The sequence below is a fragment of the Mobula birostris genome, chromosome 5, assembly GCF_030028105.1.
Source record: "Mobula birostris isolate sMobBir1 chromosome 5, sMobBir1.hap1, whole genome shotgun sequence".
Taxonomy (NCBI): Eukaryota; Metazoa; Chordata; class Chondrichthyes; order Myliobatiformes; family Myliobatidae; genus Mobula; species Mobula birostris.
In genome coordinates, this window is record NC_092374.1 from 194,151,170 (window position 1) to 194,168,725 (window position 17,556).

At 44.2% G+C, this 17,556-nt stretch overlaps 1 protein-coding gene across 1 annotated transcript; it reads left to right on the forward strand.

The window, feature by feature from the left end:
• Positions 1-1,522: 1,522 nt before the first annotated feature.
• LOC140198448 (tyrosine-protein phosphatase non-receptor type substrate 1-like) lies at positions 1,523-16,723 on the forward strand (the record flags this gene model as incomplete). The annotated part of the gene is made up of 4 exons (XM_072259534.1): positions 1,523-1,620; positions 3,111-3,449; positions 8,889-9,227; positions 16,656-16,723. Coding segments are annotated over exons 1-4 (789 nt in total), but the record flags the coding sequence as incomplete, so codon positions are not given.
• Positions 16,724-17,556: the final 833 nt, after the last annotated feature.

The window sequence follows — 17,556 nt, forward strand, 5'->3', positions numbered from 1 at the left end:
CTAAGATCCTTCAGGCAAAACGGAAACGTTAACATCTCGCTGTGACTCAGGGTAGAAATATTAATTGTTTCTCTTTTCGCAGATGGTGCGTGACCTGCTGAGTTTTTTAAAGCATTTTCTGTTTTTATTTCATATTTCCAAAATCTACAATATGCTATCTTAATTGTTTTATCTATTCCGTCAAGAGGTGTGAACGACGCGATTCGTTTGTTGGCGGTTGTCCGGCGTACCAACAATCACAGGAGACCCGCGCGGGGTTTCTAACGTGGGAAAGTTAACAGGAACAGTTCCACACTCTTACCCTCGGATGTCCGGGTGCAGTGGTACGTGTAGTCGACACAAAGTGGGGTCTTCCTTGGTTGTAGTGGGTGACCATGACCTCTTCCGTGCCTTGTCATGCCGTGCGCTGTCCACGGAGTGTTGCAGAACCGCCTTCCTGGCTGTTGGATCTCACTGTTGATCACATCTGTCCAGTCCGGCGGAGGAGATCGACATTAATTCTGTTTCCCATTCAATAGATTTCCATTAGTTTCCTTCGTATCATAGGACGGGGATTTCCCTATCTCACTCGAGTATGAGGTCCATTGGCTGTCTTCACCTGGTTTAGCCCGTTTGTGGAAGCGGTGTACCCGAGTGTGGCCGCTTTCGCATGCAGACAGGTACTTGGAGCTGAGCGTCTGGTGGAACCCAAGGGTAGGTGAGTTGTCCCGGGAGAGGTCAAGCCGCTTCAGCAGAGGTGCTCTCCCTCCCTGGACAGCCCATTTCACCAACTATTACCAACTGATAAGTTACCAATTATTTAACCTCTTCCGTTAAAGTGACACGTTGTTGTGGGGATTGAAGTCAAATACGAAATAATTTACATTAACTGAGATACGACAGTTTCGCAAGCTTTCGTTAACCATTTCGGTTTTCTACATTGAACCTTTGCCGCAATTGTTAGCGCTGTTTTCTCGCAGCTCCTGCGTCCGCGGTTTCGACCCCGATCTTTGGCGCAGTTTGTATGGGTGGAGTTTGCATATTCCGCCTGATTCCCTGCGGGTGCACCAGCCGTGTGGGCTCCCCCCACACCGCCGGGAGCTACGATTCATTCCGCGTCCCTACGACTTGTGGATTGGATCTGGGAATTGTCTCAAGCGTGGGAGCGAATTACGGGAGGAGTGGAAGGGAAGTGAGGGGAGAATGTGTAGCCCAGTCAGCACTGGAGTAGAGCCGGCGATCGGCGTGGGCTGAATTGCCTTCTTCGCGCGCTGCGCGGTGAGGGATATGAACGTGAAACTGTGTTTGGAATCTGTCAGTCCAAAAGGGAATCTTACCAAGAAGAGGACGTGGCTCATCGCTGAACGTCCCTAACGTCAGTGAAGCGCTTATTGTCATGTTTCCCCCGCTCCTAATCTCTTTGTAACTCTCCTAGTGGTTTATCCAGCTCGTTCCAGTGATTCGGAAATCAACGGGAAAAATCCAGTGGACAGTACTTCATCCCTCCCAATTTTCCAACAGGTTGCACGAGGAGGCTCGGTTGTAAGAAGGGAGAAGTAGCGAACACTAAATATCTCCTCTGTTTTAGTGGAGTAACGATGGAGGTGGGCGCCATTCTGTGGCTCCTGACAGTCTCCTCCGGTAAGTAGCTTTCTGTTCCTTTATGGCTACAGCTTGGGGGAGAAGGCAATGTGCAGCGCGGGAAAAGCGGGAAGGTTCGTCTGCTTCATTTGCGTTCACGACCTACGGAGGCACTGTGGGCAGCTCGCGAGGGTCGTCACACATTCCGGCGCCAACATTAATGTCCGCAATGTCGGCAGAACAACATAAAGCACAACAAAACGCAACAAAACAAGCTCCTTCCCTCCCTCCCACGCGCACACACGGACAGTCCACCAATTCCGAGAACAACGTTCGGGCTTCTAGTCTCCGGGCTTCCGACATCGACCCCCTGACTAGCCGACTGGGGAAGGGGGAGCTGAATTCCAGGTCGAACACTGAGGACGCAGACTTCTCCTTTCTCCCTCCTTCCTTTCCAATCATGATGAAGGGTCTCAGCCCGAAACACAACTGGTTATTCCCCTCCACAACTGCTGCCTGACCTCCCGAGTTCGTCCTGTTACTCTGGATTTCCCGCATGTGCAGAATCTCTTGAGTGTGGGAGTTGGGAGGTTTTGTTACAGATGTACCAGTGACCGTGAGGCCGCACTTGGATTATTCTGTAGAATTTTAGCCTCAGTGATTGTGGACTCCTAGCCCCGAAACAGGCCCTTCGGCCCAACTCGTCCTTGTCGATCGTGTTAACCAGCGAACTCGTCCCATCTGCCCGCGTTTGGCCCACAGCTCCCTAAATCCCTCCGACCCATGTACTCATCTACAAGGCCTTAAGATATTTGTAGTTTACTCGCCGCCACCGCCATTTCTGTCAGCTCATTTCAGCCACGTAACACCATTTGTGTGAAGAAATTGTCTAATATCCCTTTCAAAACTCTCTCGTCTAATCTTAAACCCATGCTCTCTTGTTGATAACAACAACCCTCCCCCGGTGTAAAATGCTGCTTTCAGAATATCTATGCCCTTTATTGTGTTTCATACCCCTATCAGGTGACCCCCTCAATCTCCTACATTCCAGAGAATAAAGTACTAGTCTATGCAACCTCTCCTTGTAACTCAGGCCCCCAAATTCTGACGACATCCAGGTAAACCATATCTGCGCGCTTTCTAATTAATAACATCTGTAACAGGGTGGCCAGCTCTGTACAAAATATTCCAAGTGCAGCCTCACCAACGACTTGTACAACAGAAACATAACTTCTGGACTCCTGTCCGCAAAGCTCTGACTGAAGTTCAGCGTACTGAACATTGTCTTCACTACCTGTCTGCCGCTTTCAATGAGCTGTGCACTCGTACTCCTAGGTTCCTCTTTTCCAGGCTCCGATCCGCACTTTCTCGGTAACTGTAACACTTCATTCCCCATTCTGCTGTTGTTCCTCCTTTACAATAACTCACTGAATCGATGTGATAAAATGATCTGTAAAATGATCAAACAAAACGTAGTTTTTCACTTTACCTCAGTACATTTACCATAATAAACAAATTTACCAATTTTAAAGTTTGCTCTCTGCTTTCAGGCATTGGTGCTGAGAAGTTTGTGGTCATTCAGGACAAGTCCAGCATTGTTGCCACAGAAGGGGAGACGGTGGTTATTCCATGCAGACACAATTTCACGAATAAAGTATGGTCCTACCAGTGGTTTAAAGGAGCCCAAAATGGAATAGAAGTGACCAATGAAACAGCAGAGTACAGAGGCCGCTTCTTCAGACCTCCAGGGGGTGATCCCACCACTAACAGCACAGATGTTTCCCTGCAACTGAAGGACGTGCGGCCGAGTGATTCTGGGATGTACTTCTGCAAGTTGGAGGCAATAAAATGGAAAATGTATGGGGCAGGGACGAATCTCGCAGTGAGAGGTAAGCCAATCATCAAGCATCTCCTTGTCTAAGCAAATCAGACCCACCACCCGAACAGAATTTGGTCAAGGCTGGAAAATGCTGGAGTTACTTAGCAGGTCAGTCAGCTACTGTGAGGAGAGATGCAGCAAAATGTTCAGATCTGTGACCAATCCTCAGGGAAGAGAAGGAGGGTAAACAAGAAGAAAGAAATATCTTGTAAACAATTTTTGCCTAGTGCTGAGGAAAGATCTTCCACTTCAAGCATTAACTCTGTTTCACTTCCCACAGATGCTACCTGACCTACTGAGCGTTTCCAGCATATCTAGTTGTTTTTTTTTTTACCACAGATTTCCCGCATCTGCAGGTTTTAAATTTTCATTGTTAGAATTTCACACCCTGGATAATGATAAAATCGTTCCAGAACAGAAAATGTGGGAGAGGGGGTGAGTAGTAACAAATCAAACCTTCCCTCCAAGGACTCTGTCTTCTGATTTCTTGCTGCCTCAGTGAAGCATCCAACATAATGAAGGACCCCACCCACCCAGGACATTCTCTCGTCTCCCCTCTCCCATTGGGCAGAAGATACAAAAGCCTGAAACCACAAACTACCAGGCGCAAGGACAGCTTCTATCCCACTGTTATCAGACTATTAACTGGTTCCCTGGTATGATCAGATGGGCTCTTGACCTCATAATTTACCTCGTTACGGCATTGTCTCCCTACACTGCACTTTCTCTGTCACTGTTACACTTTACTCTGCTATTGATTTACCGAGTACTACCTCACTCAGCGCCATGTAATGATCTGATCTGAATGAACAGTATGCAAGACAAGTTTTTCACTGTACCTCAGATTATGGGACAATAATGAACTAATACCAATTCCAAAGAGGCTGTTGGTGCTGAAACCTGGAATGAACCAAACACAATGCTGGAGGAACTCGTAAGTCAGGCAGAATCTAGGGCGGGAGATTGAGAGTTGATCTTTCAAAAGGGGACACTCGGCCCATTCTGTCTGTACTGAGTCCATGCACCAACAATTACACGCTTCAGCTTTTCTCCAGAGCCTGGCAAACACCTCCCAGTCAAATACCTCCCTGTTTGCTCTTGGACAGTAACATTATTCAAATGTATACACCGAGTACGCTGTTAGTGGCAAGTTCCTTAACAGTACAAATGAGCAGAAGGATCTTGGAGTCCAAGTCCAAAGTTCCCTTGAAGGGGGCCAGATACGTTAATAGGATGGAAAAGAAGGCTTACGGCTTATTTTCCATAATTACTCAAAGAAATCAGTTCAAGAGTTGGGAAGTTGCATTGCAGCTTTACATAATTATTTAGTTTGCATCTGGTATTGCATTCAGTTCTGTTCACCCGTTATAAGGAGGAGGGTGAGGTTTTGGAAAAGGAGCAGAAGAGGTTTACCAGCAGTCCGTCTGGTTTAGCGGGCAGGTGCTATAAGGGAAGGTTGGACAAATGTGGGTTGTTTTCTCTGGAGCAGCAAAAGCTGAGCAGAGACCTGGTAGAGGTTTATAATTTATAAGAGACACAGACAGAGCAGACAGTTGATATCATTTTCACAGGGAAAAGTGTCTAATACCAGAGTGAATGCATTTATAGTGAGAGGGGGTCTGTTCAAAGACGTGTGGGCAATTGTTTTACATGGAGAATGGCGGGTGCCTGGAATGCTCTGGTTGTGGTCGAGGTAGAGGCAGATACAATAGGGCATTGAACAGACTCTTAAACAGGCGCATGGATGTGCAGGAAATCAGGGATGCGGACATTTTGTTAGGAAGGGTTAGTCTAATTGGACATCTGGTCACCAATTAGTTTGTCACAACATTGTTTACCGAAGGGCCCGTTACTGTACGGTATTGTCCAATGTTTTTAAAATAGCAATTGCTGAATTATCCAGTCCATAGCCCAATCACTTTGTTAAAATATTTCTGCTCACGTTTTACCACTTCATTCTTTCAAAGTTTCTACCCCCAATGCCAACTCCGGCTGATGGCAGGATCAGAACCGGAAACGACATCACTATCTGAATCGGGTTTAATATCACCGGCTGCCGTTTTAACAGTCGAAGATTATTAAATAGTATTCGTTCTTCTCCATCGAAAGAATTTGAATGTGTTGCTTCTCTTGATGCGGAGACAGCCCTTGATAGGGTGGAGTGGTCTTACTTATTTGAGGCTTTGGGAAGATGTCATCTTGGCCCGGGATTTATTTCCTGGATTAATTTGATCTATCATGCTCCTATAGCTGCGGTTATAACTAATAATAAAAAAGATCTCCCTATTTTAGATTATACAGAGATACACAGCGGGGATGTCGTCTTAGCCCTTTATTATTTAACTTGGCTTTAGAACCCCTTGCTATTGCTCTTACAGATTCTAACACTGTTCAGGGTATTAAAAGAGTGGACAAAATACACAAGGTTTCTTTATATGCACATGTCCTGTTAGTTTATACTTCAGATCCTAGGAAATCTGTTCCTTCTATGTTATCTATATTTTCTGAATTCAGTAGTTTTACTGAGTATAAATTAGATTTACATAAAGGTGAGTTACTTCCTATTTATAATTACTCGGATCCAAATCATCAAGTACCTTTTAGTATTGCTAAAAATTAATTTATCTATCTCTGTATTAAAATTACTAAAATATTGAGGATCTCTATAAATATATTTTTTCCATTAATTGACTACACCGAACAAATCTTTCTAAATGGTCTCCTATGACATTATCATTAATAGGTAGAATTAATGATAATAAAATGATAGTTTTACCGAAACTCTTATATATTTCAAGCAGTTCCTTCCTTTGTTCCTAAAAAGTTTTTTGATAGAATAGAGTATAACATAATATAATAACCTTATCTTATATTGGGAACAATAAAAATCCTAGTTTTTAGGATGGCCAAGTGGTTAAGGCGTTCGTCTAGTTATCTGAAGGTCGCTAGGTCGAGCACTGGCTGAGGCAACATGTTGTATCCTTGAGCAAGGCACTTAAATACATTTTGCTCTGCGACGACACAGGTGCCAAGCTGTATGGGTCCCAATGCCCTTCCCTTGGACAACATCGGTTCCGTGGAGAGGGAATGCTTGCAGCATGAGCAAATGCAGGTCTTCCATACAACCTTGCCCAGGCCTGCACCCTGGAAACTTTCCAAGGTGCAAATCGATTGTCTCATGAGACTAACGGAACCCTGTAAAATAAAAATCCTAGATTGAGCAAACCCTGTTTGCAGAAATTAAAAAAGGATGGTGGTATAGTTTTGCCAAATTTTAGAATGAACTTTTGGGCAATTAATATTGGGTATATTACTTTTTGGATTCACTATTCAGGTACACATGAATGTCCTTCATGGTTGGATTTGGAGGAAAACTCGGTGAAAGGATTCTCTTTGACCTCTTTACTGGGAGCTCCTCTTCCCTTTTTGTTTTCTAAGATTAGTAGACAAGATTTTAATCCCATTAATAAACATATGTTAAGAATTTGGTTTCAGTTTCGTAGATTTTTGAGTTAAATAATTTTATCCTTTCTGGTAATATCCATCTCAATATTTTTTAAACTATCAATTTTGGATAAGGCTTTTTTAAATTTGGAAACCAAGGGAATAATAACTTTTTCAGATTTGTTTTTAGAGGACTGTTTAAGGTCTTTTTCTCAGTTCGTGGATGAATGTGATTTATCTGATGTACACTTTTTTAGATATTTACAAATTAGGAACTTTTTACGAGGTTTGTTGCCATATTTGTTGCTTATCCACCTCATATGACAAATGCTCTCTTTCAGTTTAAACCATTTCAAAAAGGGTTGATAGCTATAATCTATAAACCGTTATTGAACTCACGAATGACATCTAATGATAAAATTAAATGCGCTTGGGAATCGGAATTTCAAGAGTCATTTTCAGATAATCAATGGAGTAAAACTTTTCATTTGGTTAATAACTCATCTATTGGTGCCCGATATTCCTTGATACAGCTCAAAGTAGTGCATCAGGCCCATATGTCAAAGGATAAACGCGCGTATTTTCTCCAATATCAATCCTATTTGTGACAGATGTAATACTGAGCTGCCCATTGTAACTCACATGTATTGGTCTTGTATCAAGCTAGATAACTTTTGGAGAGAAGTTTTTAAAATGCTATCAAAAGTTTTGGATCTGGATCTACAACCTCATTTGCTAGTGGCAGTTTTTGGGATTATCCCACTGGAAGCAGGAAGTATTCCTGTTTACGCTCAACGTATGATAGCCTTTTCGAACCTTACTGACTTGGAGAGTCATTTTATTGAAGTGGCAGGATTCTAATCCACCGACAGTCTTTTATTGGCTCTCCTCCATTATGTCCTGTTTAAGTTTAGTGAAAATAAGAAATCGGACATTTGATACATCCTTTAAACTTGAGCAAATCTGGGGACCTTTTATCCAATATTTTCATTTAATTTGATTTATTACTCTTTCAATCTTTTTTCAAAATTTTAGATTTGATCAGAAAGTCTTTCTTTCTTTTTGGTCGTATCCTCAAAATGGACTGCTCAGTCCCTTTTTTTTTTGTTTTTTTTAACATAGTGTAGTGGGATTTTTTTCCTCTTCATTTAAAACTCAATGTTTTTTTTCTTTTCTCTTCATAAACTGATAAGGGGAGAATTGCTATTTTCATTTTTTTATTATATATTTTATACTAGTTTAACAATATCTATAAATTTGAAAATGTCTATCTTAATCTCGGTTGGACTGTTACTGATATATATATTTGAGATAATTCTCCACTTGATTGTATTTTTACTCCTTTTAAATCTATAAAAAGATTACTAAAGAAAGAAAGATTCTCATAACATTGCCCTTTTGACACATCTTTTGTATCTCCTGCTGTAATTTGTAATCCACATCCCGGGTGCTGTTTTTGGAGGCCTGTATACAACTGACATTAGGGACGTTTTACCCTTGCCGTTTCTTAACTCAACCCATAGAGACTGTACACCTTGCAATTCTGTGTCATCTCTTTCCAATGACTTAATGTTATTTCTTATACACAGAGCCACATCACCCCCTCTGCCTACTAAACTATCTTTCCAATATACCGTACATCCTTGGACGTTAAGCTCCCAATGGCAGCCATCCTTTAGCCAAGTTTCAGAGATGGCCATAACGTCATATTTGCTGATCTGTCACTGAATTTCAAGATCGTCCATTTTATTACCTATGCTGTGTGCATTAAAATACAACACAATCAACCTTGCATGTTATTCTCTGCCTGCATTGCACTTTCCCTGTAACTGTAACACTTTATTATCCATTCTGCTATTGTTCCTCCTTTGCACGAACTGATTGAATTGATGTGATGAAATAATCTGTATGGATGGCAGACAAAACGTAGTTTTTCACTGTACCTCAGTACATGTGACCATAATAAACCAATTTACCCATTTTAAAGTTTGCTCCCTGCTTTCAGGCATTGGTGCTGAGAAGTTTGTGGTCATTCAGGACAAGTCCAGCATTGTTGCCACAGAAGGGGAGACGGTGGTTATTCCATGCAGACACAATGTCACGAATAAGATATGGTCGCACCACTGGGTCAAGGGAGCCCAAAATGGAACAGAAGTGACCAATGAAACAGCAGAGTACAGAGGCCGCTTCTTGAGACCTCAAGGGGATGATCCCTCCACTAACAGCTCAGATGTTTCCCTGCAACTGAAGCACGTGCGGCTGAGTGATTCTGCGATGTACTTCTGCAAGTTAGAGTCTAAGGAATGGGAAATATATGGGGCGGGGACGAATCTCACAGTGAGAGGTAAGTCAGCCTTCAAGTATCTCCTTGTAAGTGCGAATCAGACACACCACACAAACAGAATCTGGTCATGGCTGGTCAAGGCCGAACGTGCGCTGTTTTCCCTGGAGAGGCAGAAACTGATCAGAGACCTAGACCATAGAACATAGACCCTACAGCACTTTACAGGCCCTTCAGTCCACAATGTTGTGCCGACCATGTAACCTATTCTAGAAACTGCCTAGAATTTCCCTACCACATAGCCCTCTATTTTCTAAGCTCCCTGTATCTAAGAGTCCCTTATCTGTTTTTACTACCATCACTGGCAGTGCGTGCCACACATCCACCACTCTCTGTGTGAAAAACTTACCTCTCACAACCCCCATTACCTGCTTCCAAGCACCTTAAAACTGTGCCCTCTCATGATAGCCACTTCAGCCCTGGGAAAACGCCTTTGACTATCCACACGATCAAAGCCTCTCATCATCTCATACCCCTCTGTCAGGTCACGTCTCATCCTCCATCCCTCCAAGCAGAAAAGGCCACGTTCACTCACCTATTCTCATAAGGTACACTCTACAATCCAGGCAACATCCTTGTAAATCTCCTCTGCACACTCTCTATGTTATCCACATCCTTCCTGAACTGAGCACAGTACCCCAAGTGGGGTCTGGCCAATGTCTAATACTGCAGTTGCAACATTACCTCACACTCTTGAACTCAATCCATGGTTGTTGAAGACCATCACACCATACACCTTCTTAACAACACCATCAACCTGCGCAGCAGCTTTGAGTGTCCTTTCGATCTCTGTGATCCGGCATACTGCCAAGAGTCTTACCATTAATTTCATATTCTGTCTTCAAATTTGACCTACCAAAATGAACCACTTCACACTTATCTCGGTTGAAATCCATTTGCCATTTCTCAGCCAGTTCTGTATCCTATCAATGTCCCATTGTAATTTCTGACAACCCTCCAGACTATTCACAACACCTTCAGCTTTTGTGTCAAAAGCAAACGTACAAAATTACATTTCTACTTCCTAATTCAGGTCATTTATAAAACTCTCAAAGAGGAGGAGGGTCCCAGAACAGATCCCTGCAGAACACCACATCATTGACCTACATGTAGAATACAAACCATCTACACCCCTGACCTTCTGTAGGCAAGCCAATTCTGAATCCACAATGCAAAGTCTCCCTGGATCCCATGTTGTCTTAATTTCTGAAAGAGCCTTGCATGGGAAACCTTATCAACTGCCTTACTGAAATCCATATGCAGTGCATCCACTACTCTCCGATCATCGATGTATTTTGTTACATCCACAAAGAACTCAATCAGGCTTGTAAGGCATGACCTGCCCTTGACAAAGCCATACTGACTATCCCTAATCAGATTGTCTCTCCAAATGCTCATAAATCCTGCCTCTCAGAATCTTCTCCAACAACCTGCCCACCACTGAAGTTAGAGTCACTGGTCTATAATTTCCTGTGTTATCTTTACTCCTTTTCTTGAACAGGGGAACAACATTTGCAACCCTCTCATCCTCTAGTGCTTCGCTAATCCATATTACTGATGCAAAGATCATCAACAGAGGCTCAGCAATCTCCTTCCTTACTGTCCACAGTAGCCTGGTGTGTATTTCGTCTGGTCCCAGAGACATATCTAACTTAATACTTTTCAAAATCTCCAGCACACCCTTTTCCTTAGGGTCTATATGCTCAAGTGGTTCAGTCTGCTGTACGTCATCCCTACAATTGCCAAGTTTCTTTCCTCTGGTGAATACTGAAGCAAAGCTTACATTAAGTATCTCCGCTTCTGCCTCCGACACCATGCACATCTTTCCACTTTTGTACCTGATTGGTCCTATTCTCACACGGCTCATCCTCTTGCTCTTCACATACTTGTAAAATGCCTTGGGATTTTCCTTAATCCTTCTTACTAAGGCCTTCTCGTGGCTCCTTCTAGCTCTCCTAATTTCATTCTTAAGCTCCTTCCTAGCCACCTTGTAATTTTCTAGAGCTCGAACAGTACCAAGTTTCTTGAACCTCTCGTAAACTTTTCTTTCCTTCTTAACTATGTGTTTAGTGGCGGGATGAGGGAGATGTCCTCCTTTTTTTTAAGAAAGGGGCTTCCCTTCCTCCACCATCAACTCTGCTCTCAAATGCATCTCCCCCATTTCACGCACATCTGCTCTCACTCCATATTCCCGCCACCCCACTAGGAATAGGGTTCCCCTTGTCCTCACCTACCACCACACCAGCCTCCGGGTCCAGCATATTATTCTCTGTAACTTCCGCCACCTCCAACGGGATCCCACCACCACTAAGCACATCTTTTCCTCTCCCGCTCTCTCTGCTTTCCACAGGGATCGCTCCCAACGCGACTCCCTTGTCCATTCATCCACCCCCCCCCCCGCTGCCATCCCTCCCCACTGATCTCCCTCCTGGCACTTATCCTTGTAAGCGGAACTAGTGTTACACATGCCCTTACACTTCCTCCCTTACCACCATTCAGGGCCCCAGACAGTCCTTCCAGGTGAGGCAACACTTCACCTGTGAGTCGGGTGGGGTGATATACTACGTCCAGTGCTCTCGATGTGGCCTTCTATATATTGGCAAGACCCGACACAGACTGTGAGATCGTTTCACTGAACACCTACGCTCTGCCCACCAGAGAAAGCAGGATCTCCCAGTGGCCACACATTTTAATTCCACGTCCCATTCCCGTTCTGATATGTCTATTCACGACCTCCTCTACTGTATAGATGAAGCTACACTCAGGTTGGAGGAACGACACCTTATATTCCGTCTGGGTAGCCTCCAACCTGATGGCATGAACATTGACTTCTCAAACTTCTGCTAATGCCCCACTTCCCCCTCGTACCCCATCCGTTATTTATTTATATACACACATTCTTTCTCTCTCTCTCCTTTTTCTCCCTCTGTCCCTCTCAATATACCCCTTGTCCATCCTCTGGTTCGCCCCCCCCCGCTTCTTTCTCCCTAGGCCTCTTGTCCCATGATCCTCTCATATCTCTTTTGCCAATCACCTGTCCAGCTCTTGGCTCCATCCCTCCCCCTCCTGTCTTCTCCTATCATTTTGGATCTCCTCCTCCCCCTCCCACTTTCAAATCTCTTAGTAGTTCTTCTTCCAGTTAGTCCTGATGAAGGGTCTCGGCCCGAAACGTCGACTGTACCTCTTCCTAGAGATGCTGCCTGGCCTGCTGCGTTCACCAGCAACTTTGATGTGTGTTGCTCCAGCTCCATCATGTAGTCTTTCATGAGCTGGAGTTGGCTGCACCTCCCACAGTTGTAGACATCAGGGAGACGATCAGGTTCCATGAATTGCCACATCCTGAAAGAGCTGCATTCCACTGCCACATTTGCCATCCTGCCTGCACTGTACTATGGGCAGCCAAGACCAAATCAGCAATAACGAAAGGGAAAAAAAACTCCCCTTGCTACCTGTTTCATTGGCCTCAGCCGTTTCTTGTTCAAAGATGGCCACTTCGCTGGACCCGATCTCTCTTTTATGGTTTAAAAATAAGAAAAATCCCCACACAAGGAGAAGGAACTCATCACGTTTGGTGGTGCACTGCCTGCCTTCAGCTGCTGCCGATGCCTTTGACCTGATAGAGGTTTATAGTTTATTAGAGACACAGACAGAGCACACAATTGATATCATTGTCACAGGGGAAAAATGTCCATTTCCAGAGGGCATGAATTTAATGTGAGAGGGCGTATGTTCAAAGGAGAAGTGTGGGCAAGTGTTTTTCACAGACAGATGCAATCAGGCATTCAACAGGCTTTTAAACAGGCACATGGATGTGCAGGAAATGAAGGATACGGACATTATGTTGGGAAGGGTTAGTTTAATTGGACATCTGGTCACCAATTAGTTTGGCACAACATTGTTTACTGAAGGGCCCGTTCCTGTACAGTACTGTCGAATGTATTTGAAATAGTAACTACTGAACTGTCCAGTCCACAGCCCAATCACACTCTTTGTTAAAATATTTCTGCTCACGTTTTACCACCTCATTATTCCAAAGTTTCTACCCCCAATGCCAACTCTGACTGATGGCAGGATCCGAACCAGAAACAGAATCAGTAACAGAATCGGGTTTAATATCACCGGCATATGTTGTGAAATTTGTTTACTTAAGCTGCAATACAATGCAATACATGATAATGTAGAAAAAGTAATAGATAAGCAGATCAATTACAGTAAGTATAAATGTATATTAAATACTTAATTTAATAATCCTGCAAAAACAGAAATAATTTAAAAAATCTGAGGTGGTGTTCATGGGTTCAAAATCCCTTGAGAAATCAGATGGCAGAGGGAAGAAGCTGTTCCTGAACCGCTGAGTGTGTGAGCCTTGAGGCTTCTGTGCTTCCTTCCCAATGGTAACAATGAGAAGAGGGCATGTCTTGGGTGATGGGGGTCCTTAATGATGGACGCCACCTTTCGGAGGCACCATTGCTTGAAGATGTCTTAGATACTGCGGAGGCTGGTACCCAAGATGAAGGTGACTAATTTTACAGATATCTGTAGCTTCTTCTGATGCTGTGCAGTAGCACACCTCCCCACCCCCTACCCATACCAGACTTGACGCAGCCTGTCAAAATGCTCCCCATGGTACATCCATAGAAGTTTTCAAGTGTTTTAGGTAACAAAACAGATCCCCTTAAATTCCTAATAAAATACAGTTGCTGTCTTGCCTTCTTTATCACTGCATCAATATGTTGCTGCCAGGTTAGATCCCCAGAGATATTGACAGCCAGGAACTTGACATTGCTCACTCTCTCCACTTCTGATCCCGGCATACGGATTGGCTCGTGTTTCCTCATTTTACCCTTTCTCAAGTCTGCCAGATTACCTACCATGTGGGGCGATTCTATCCCCCTCCTTGGCTCTTGAACTGGGGCAGCTACATTCAGAGGGGCCTCGAAGTGTTGAGCGGTAAATTCCCGGTTTGAGATCATCCATTTCTCTCCTTGAAGGATGCCGGCAGGATATTTGGGCAAGTTGTTGCTTCCATGGTGACTGACACAAACTCACTCAAGCTCGTATGGATGATGTTCCCCATTCTCAGTTGCTACCCACTTCATTTCCATTCCAAATTTCTACACCAAAACATCTATCCCCAGTCTCCTCACTGTCAGGGTCAGCTCAAACGCAAGCTAGAAGAACATCATCTTCTACTTCCCCCTGGGTTGTCCACAAGCTGACAGTGTGAACTTTGAATTCGTCAACCTCCTGCAAACTGCTCCCCCTCTGACCCTTTTCCCCTCCTCCTGATCTACTCCGTTATCCCTACAAACAAAAGACGACAAACTGCAGAGTAACGAAACCTTCCATAACACACAATGATGAAGCATGTTAGGATGAGGATGAAAATGAAGTCAGGTTTAATATCACTGGCAGATGTCATGAAATGTGTTTTTTTACAGCTGCAGCAATGTATAATAATAAAATCTATAAATTACAATATAAATAAAACTTTATGCAACTTTTTCCCATCCTGTGCTGTGGCCGCTCGATGCCAGGCAGTAATGCAATCAGTTAGTACATCTGTAGAAATCTGCAAATCTGCAGATGACATACCAAATCTCCAAAAACTTTTAATGCAATATAGCCTATGTTGTACCTTCTTTGTAATTCGATCAACATCCTGGGTCCAGGATAGATCCACAGGGATGGTGACACGCACGAACTTGAAACTTCTCACCCTTTCCACCTCTGATGAGGACTGGGGTGTGTTCCCTTGACTTCCCCTTCATGAAATGGTCTTATTGATATTAAATTCAAGGTTGTTGTTGCAACATCACTCAACCAGCTGGTCTTTCTCACTCCTGTACACCTCCTCATCACCATCTAAAATTTTACCAAGAATAATTATGACGACAGCCAATTTATGAATGGCATTTGAGCTGTGCCTAGCCACACAATCGCCAGTGTAGAGAGAGTAGAGCAGTGGGCTAAGCATGCATCCTTGAGGTACACCAGTGTTGATCGTCAGTGAGGTGGTGATATTATTTCCAACCCGCACAGACTCTGGTCTCCCAGTGAGGATGGCAAGAATAGAGTTGCAGAGGGAAAGTCAGGAGCACAGGTTATGGGACGTGTTTGGATGCACAGTAGAGAGCATCCTAACATGCTGGATTGCTGTGTGGTACAGAAACTCACAGTGATGGATAGGATGACTCTACAACATGTAGTTAAAATAAGACCATAAGATATAGGTGCAGAATTAGTCCAACTGGCCTAATTTGGAAGAGTCTGTTCCATCATTTCATCATGTCTGATCCATTTTCCTCTCAACCCCAATCACCTGCTTTCTATCTGTGTCCTTTCATGCCCTGACCAGTCAAGAAACTCTGCCTCAAATATACATAAACACTTGGCCTCCACAGCTGTCTGTGGCAACAAAGCCCAGAGATTAACCACTCAATGGCTAAAGAAACTGCTCCTCATCTCCTTTCTAAAAGGACGCCCCTCTTTTTCGAGGCTGTGTCCTCATAGGAACATCCTCCCCACATTCACTCTATCAAGGCCTTTCACTATTCAATAGGTTTCAATGAGGTCACACCTTGTTCTGAATTCCAGCGAATACAGACCCAGATCCAGAGCCATCAAACACTCTTCATATGACAAGCCAATGAACAGCTTGTCATATGTGTCCTTCAAAATGCAAAACACAACCTCGGTATTGGCCTATCCACCATCAAAGATCAGAATCAAAATCAGATACTTCCCCCAATGTTATCAGGTTGATCAACACCTCCACCATTAACCCACCCCACCACCACTACATCCACATCAGCCACTCCTCTCCACAGCCCTCAGCACCCTTCCCATGCACTGTCACTTTACAGTTACCTGTACATTGTGTTTTATAGGATTAGTTAAAAGTTAAAGTCTGAGCCTTTGTTGCCCAGCGGGCCGGTGCTTATGCCAGTTTCGGCGGCGTGAAGCGACTGAGAGTATCTGACTACCCTGTGGATTGGATGCCAGTCTATCGTGAGGTTAACCCCCAGCATTTTGCCAGTACCCATTTTCAGCTGGGGGTGGACTGGAGCAGTATGTGGTAATGTGCCTTGCTGAAAGACACAACACGCTGCCTTGACCGAAACTCGAACTCACGACCTTCAGATCATGAACCCAACGCCCTAACCACTTGGCCACGCGCCACACATTTTACAGGATGGGTGTATATTTATACACTATAGTTTTTTGTTTTTATGCTTATTGTCTCTTTTTAATGCTGCATCAGAACTGGAGAAACAATGATTTCATCTTCCTTTAAACTCTTGTACTGACGATTGACAACAAACAATCTCAAATGTTGAATGTTTCCAGTCTTTAACACTGGGCCTTAATTCTCACCCCAATGGCCAACTTCCAAATGGGAAGCATTGACTTTCTCCTTTCCCATTTCAGGAAAAAGCAAGAGCTTCACGGTTACGCAAGGCCAGTCCAGTATATTTGTACGTGAGGGTGAAACGGACCTCATGATCTGTAGCGCAAATGCCAATCACTCCGGAGACATTGTGTTCTACAGCTGGTACAGCAAAGCATCTGAAGCTTCCAACGGGACGGCAGAGTATGCAGGGCGCGTCCTTGGGCCTGACCAGGAGGATTCCTTCAAAGCTTCCATGAAGCGGATGGATGTGAAGGAGTGTGATACCGCAATGTACTACTGCAAAGTACGGATAGACGGGATTGGCGAGGAAATCGGAGAAGGAGTATGGCTGACAGTCAGTCACACACGTGAGTCGTTCCCCAGCCCAAGACAATACTGAGCTTATTACCACCCACCAACACACACCCTTCCCCATCAACTTTCTATTCATGAGCCCTGTCTGCTTTCCAACCTTCACTTCCAGTGTCATCACCAACAGGACTGGCTGACCATTGCTGAATGTAGATGGGAGACTAAAGATAACAACAATTACATTGGGGTGACTGGCTAGAGATCACACACTTATCAACCAATGAACAATGATTGGCTCACTGTGCAGATTATAGAAGAGTGGCAAAGGCTCACACACAATCCTCCCTCACACTGGTACCCAGTATGGCAGTGGGTCACACATTGTCCTCTTCCCTCTGGGATTGGGTGGGGCAGTGAGTTACAAGATGTTCTCTGCCCCTCTTGGTTGAGGTGAAGCAGTCAGTCACACACTACTCTCTTCCCCCTCTGGGACTTGTTGGGGCAGTGGGTTACACTCTGTCCAACCCCACTCTGGGACCCGGAAGGGTAGTGGGTTACACACTGTCCTATCCTATTCTCAATGGATTCTTCCTGTGATGGTGTGGCCAATCCCCACCTCCGGTTGCT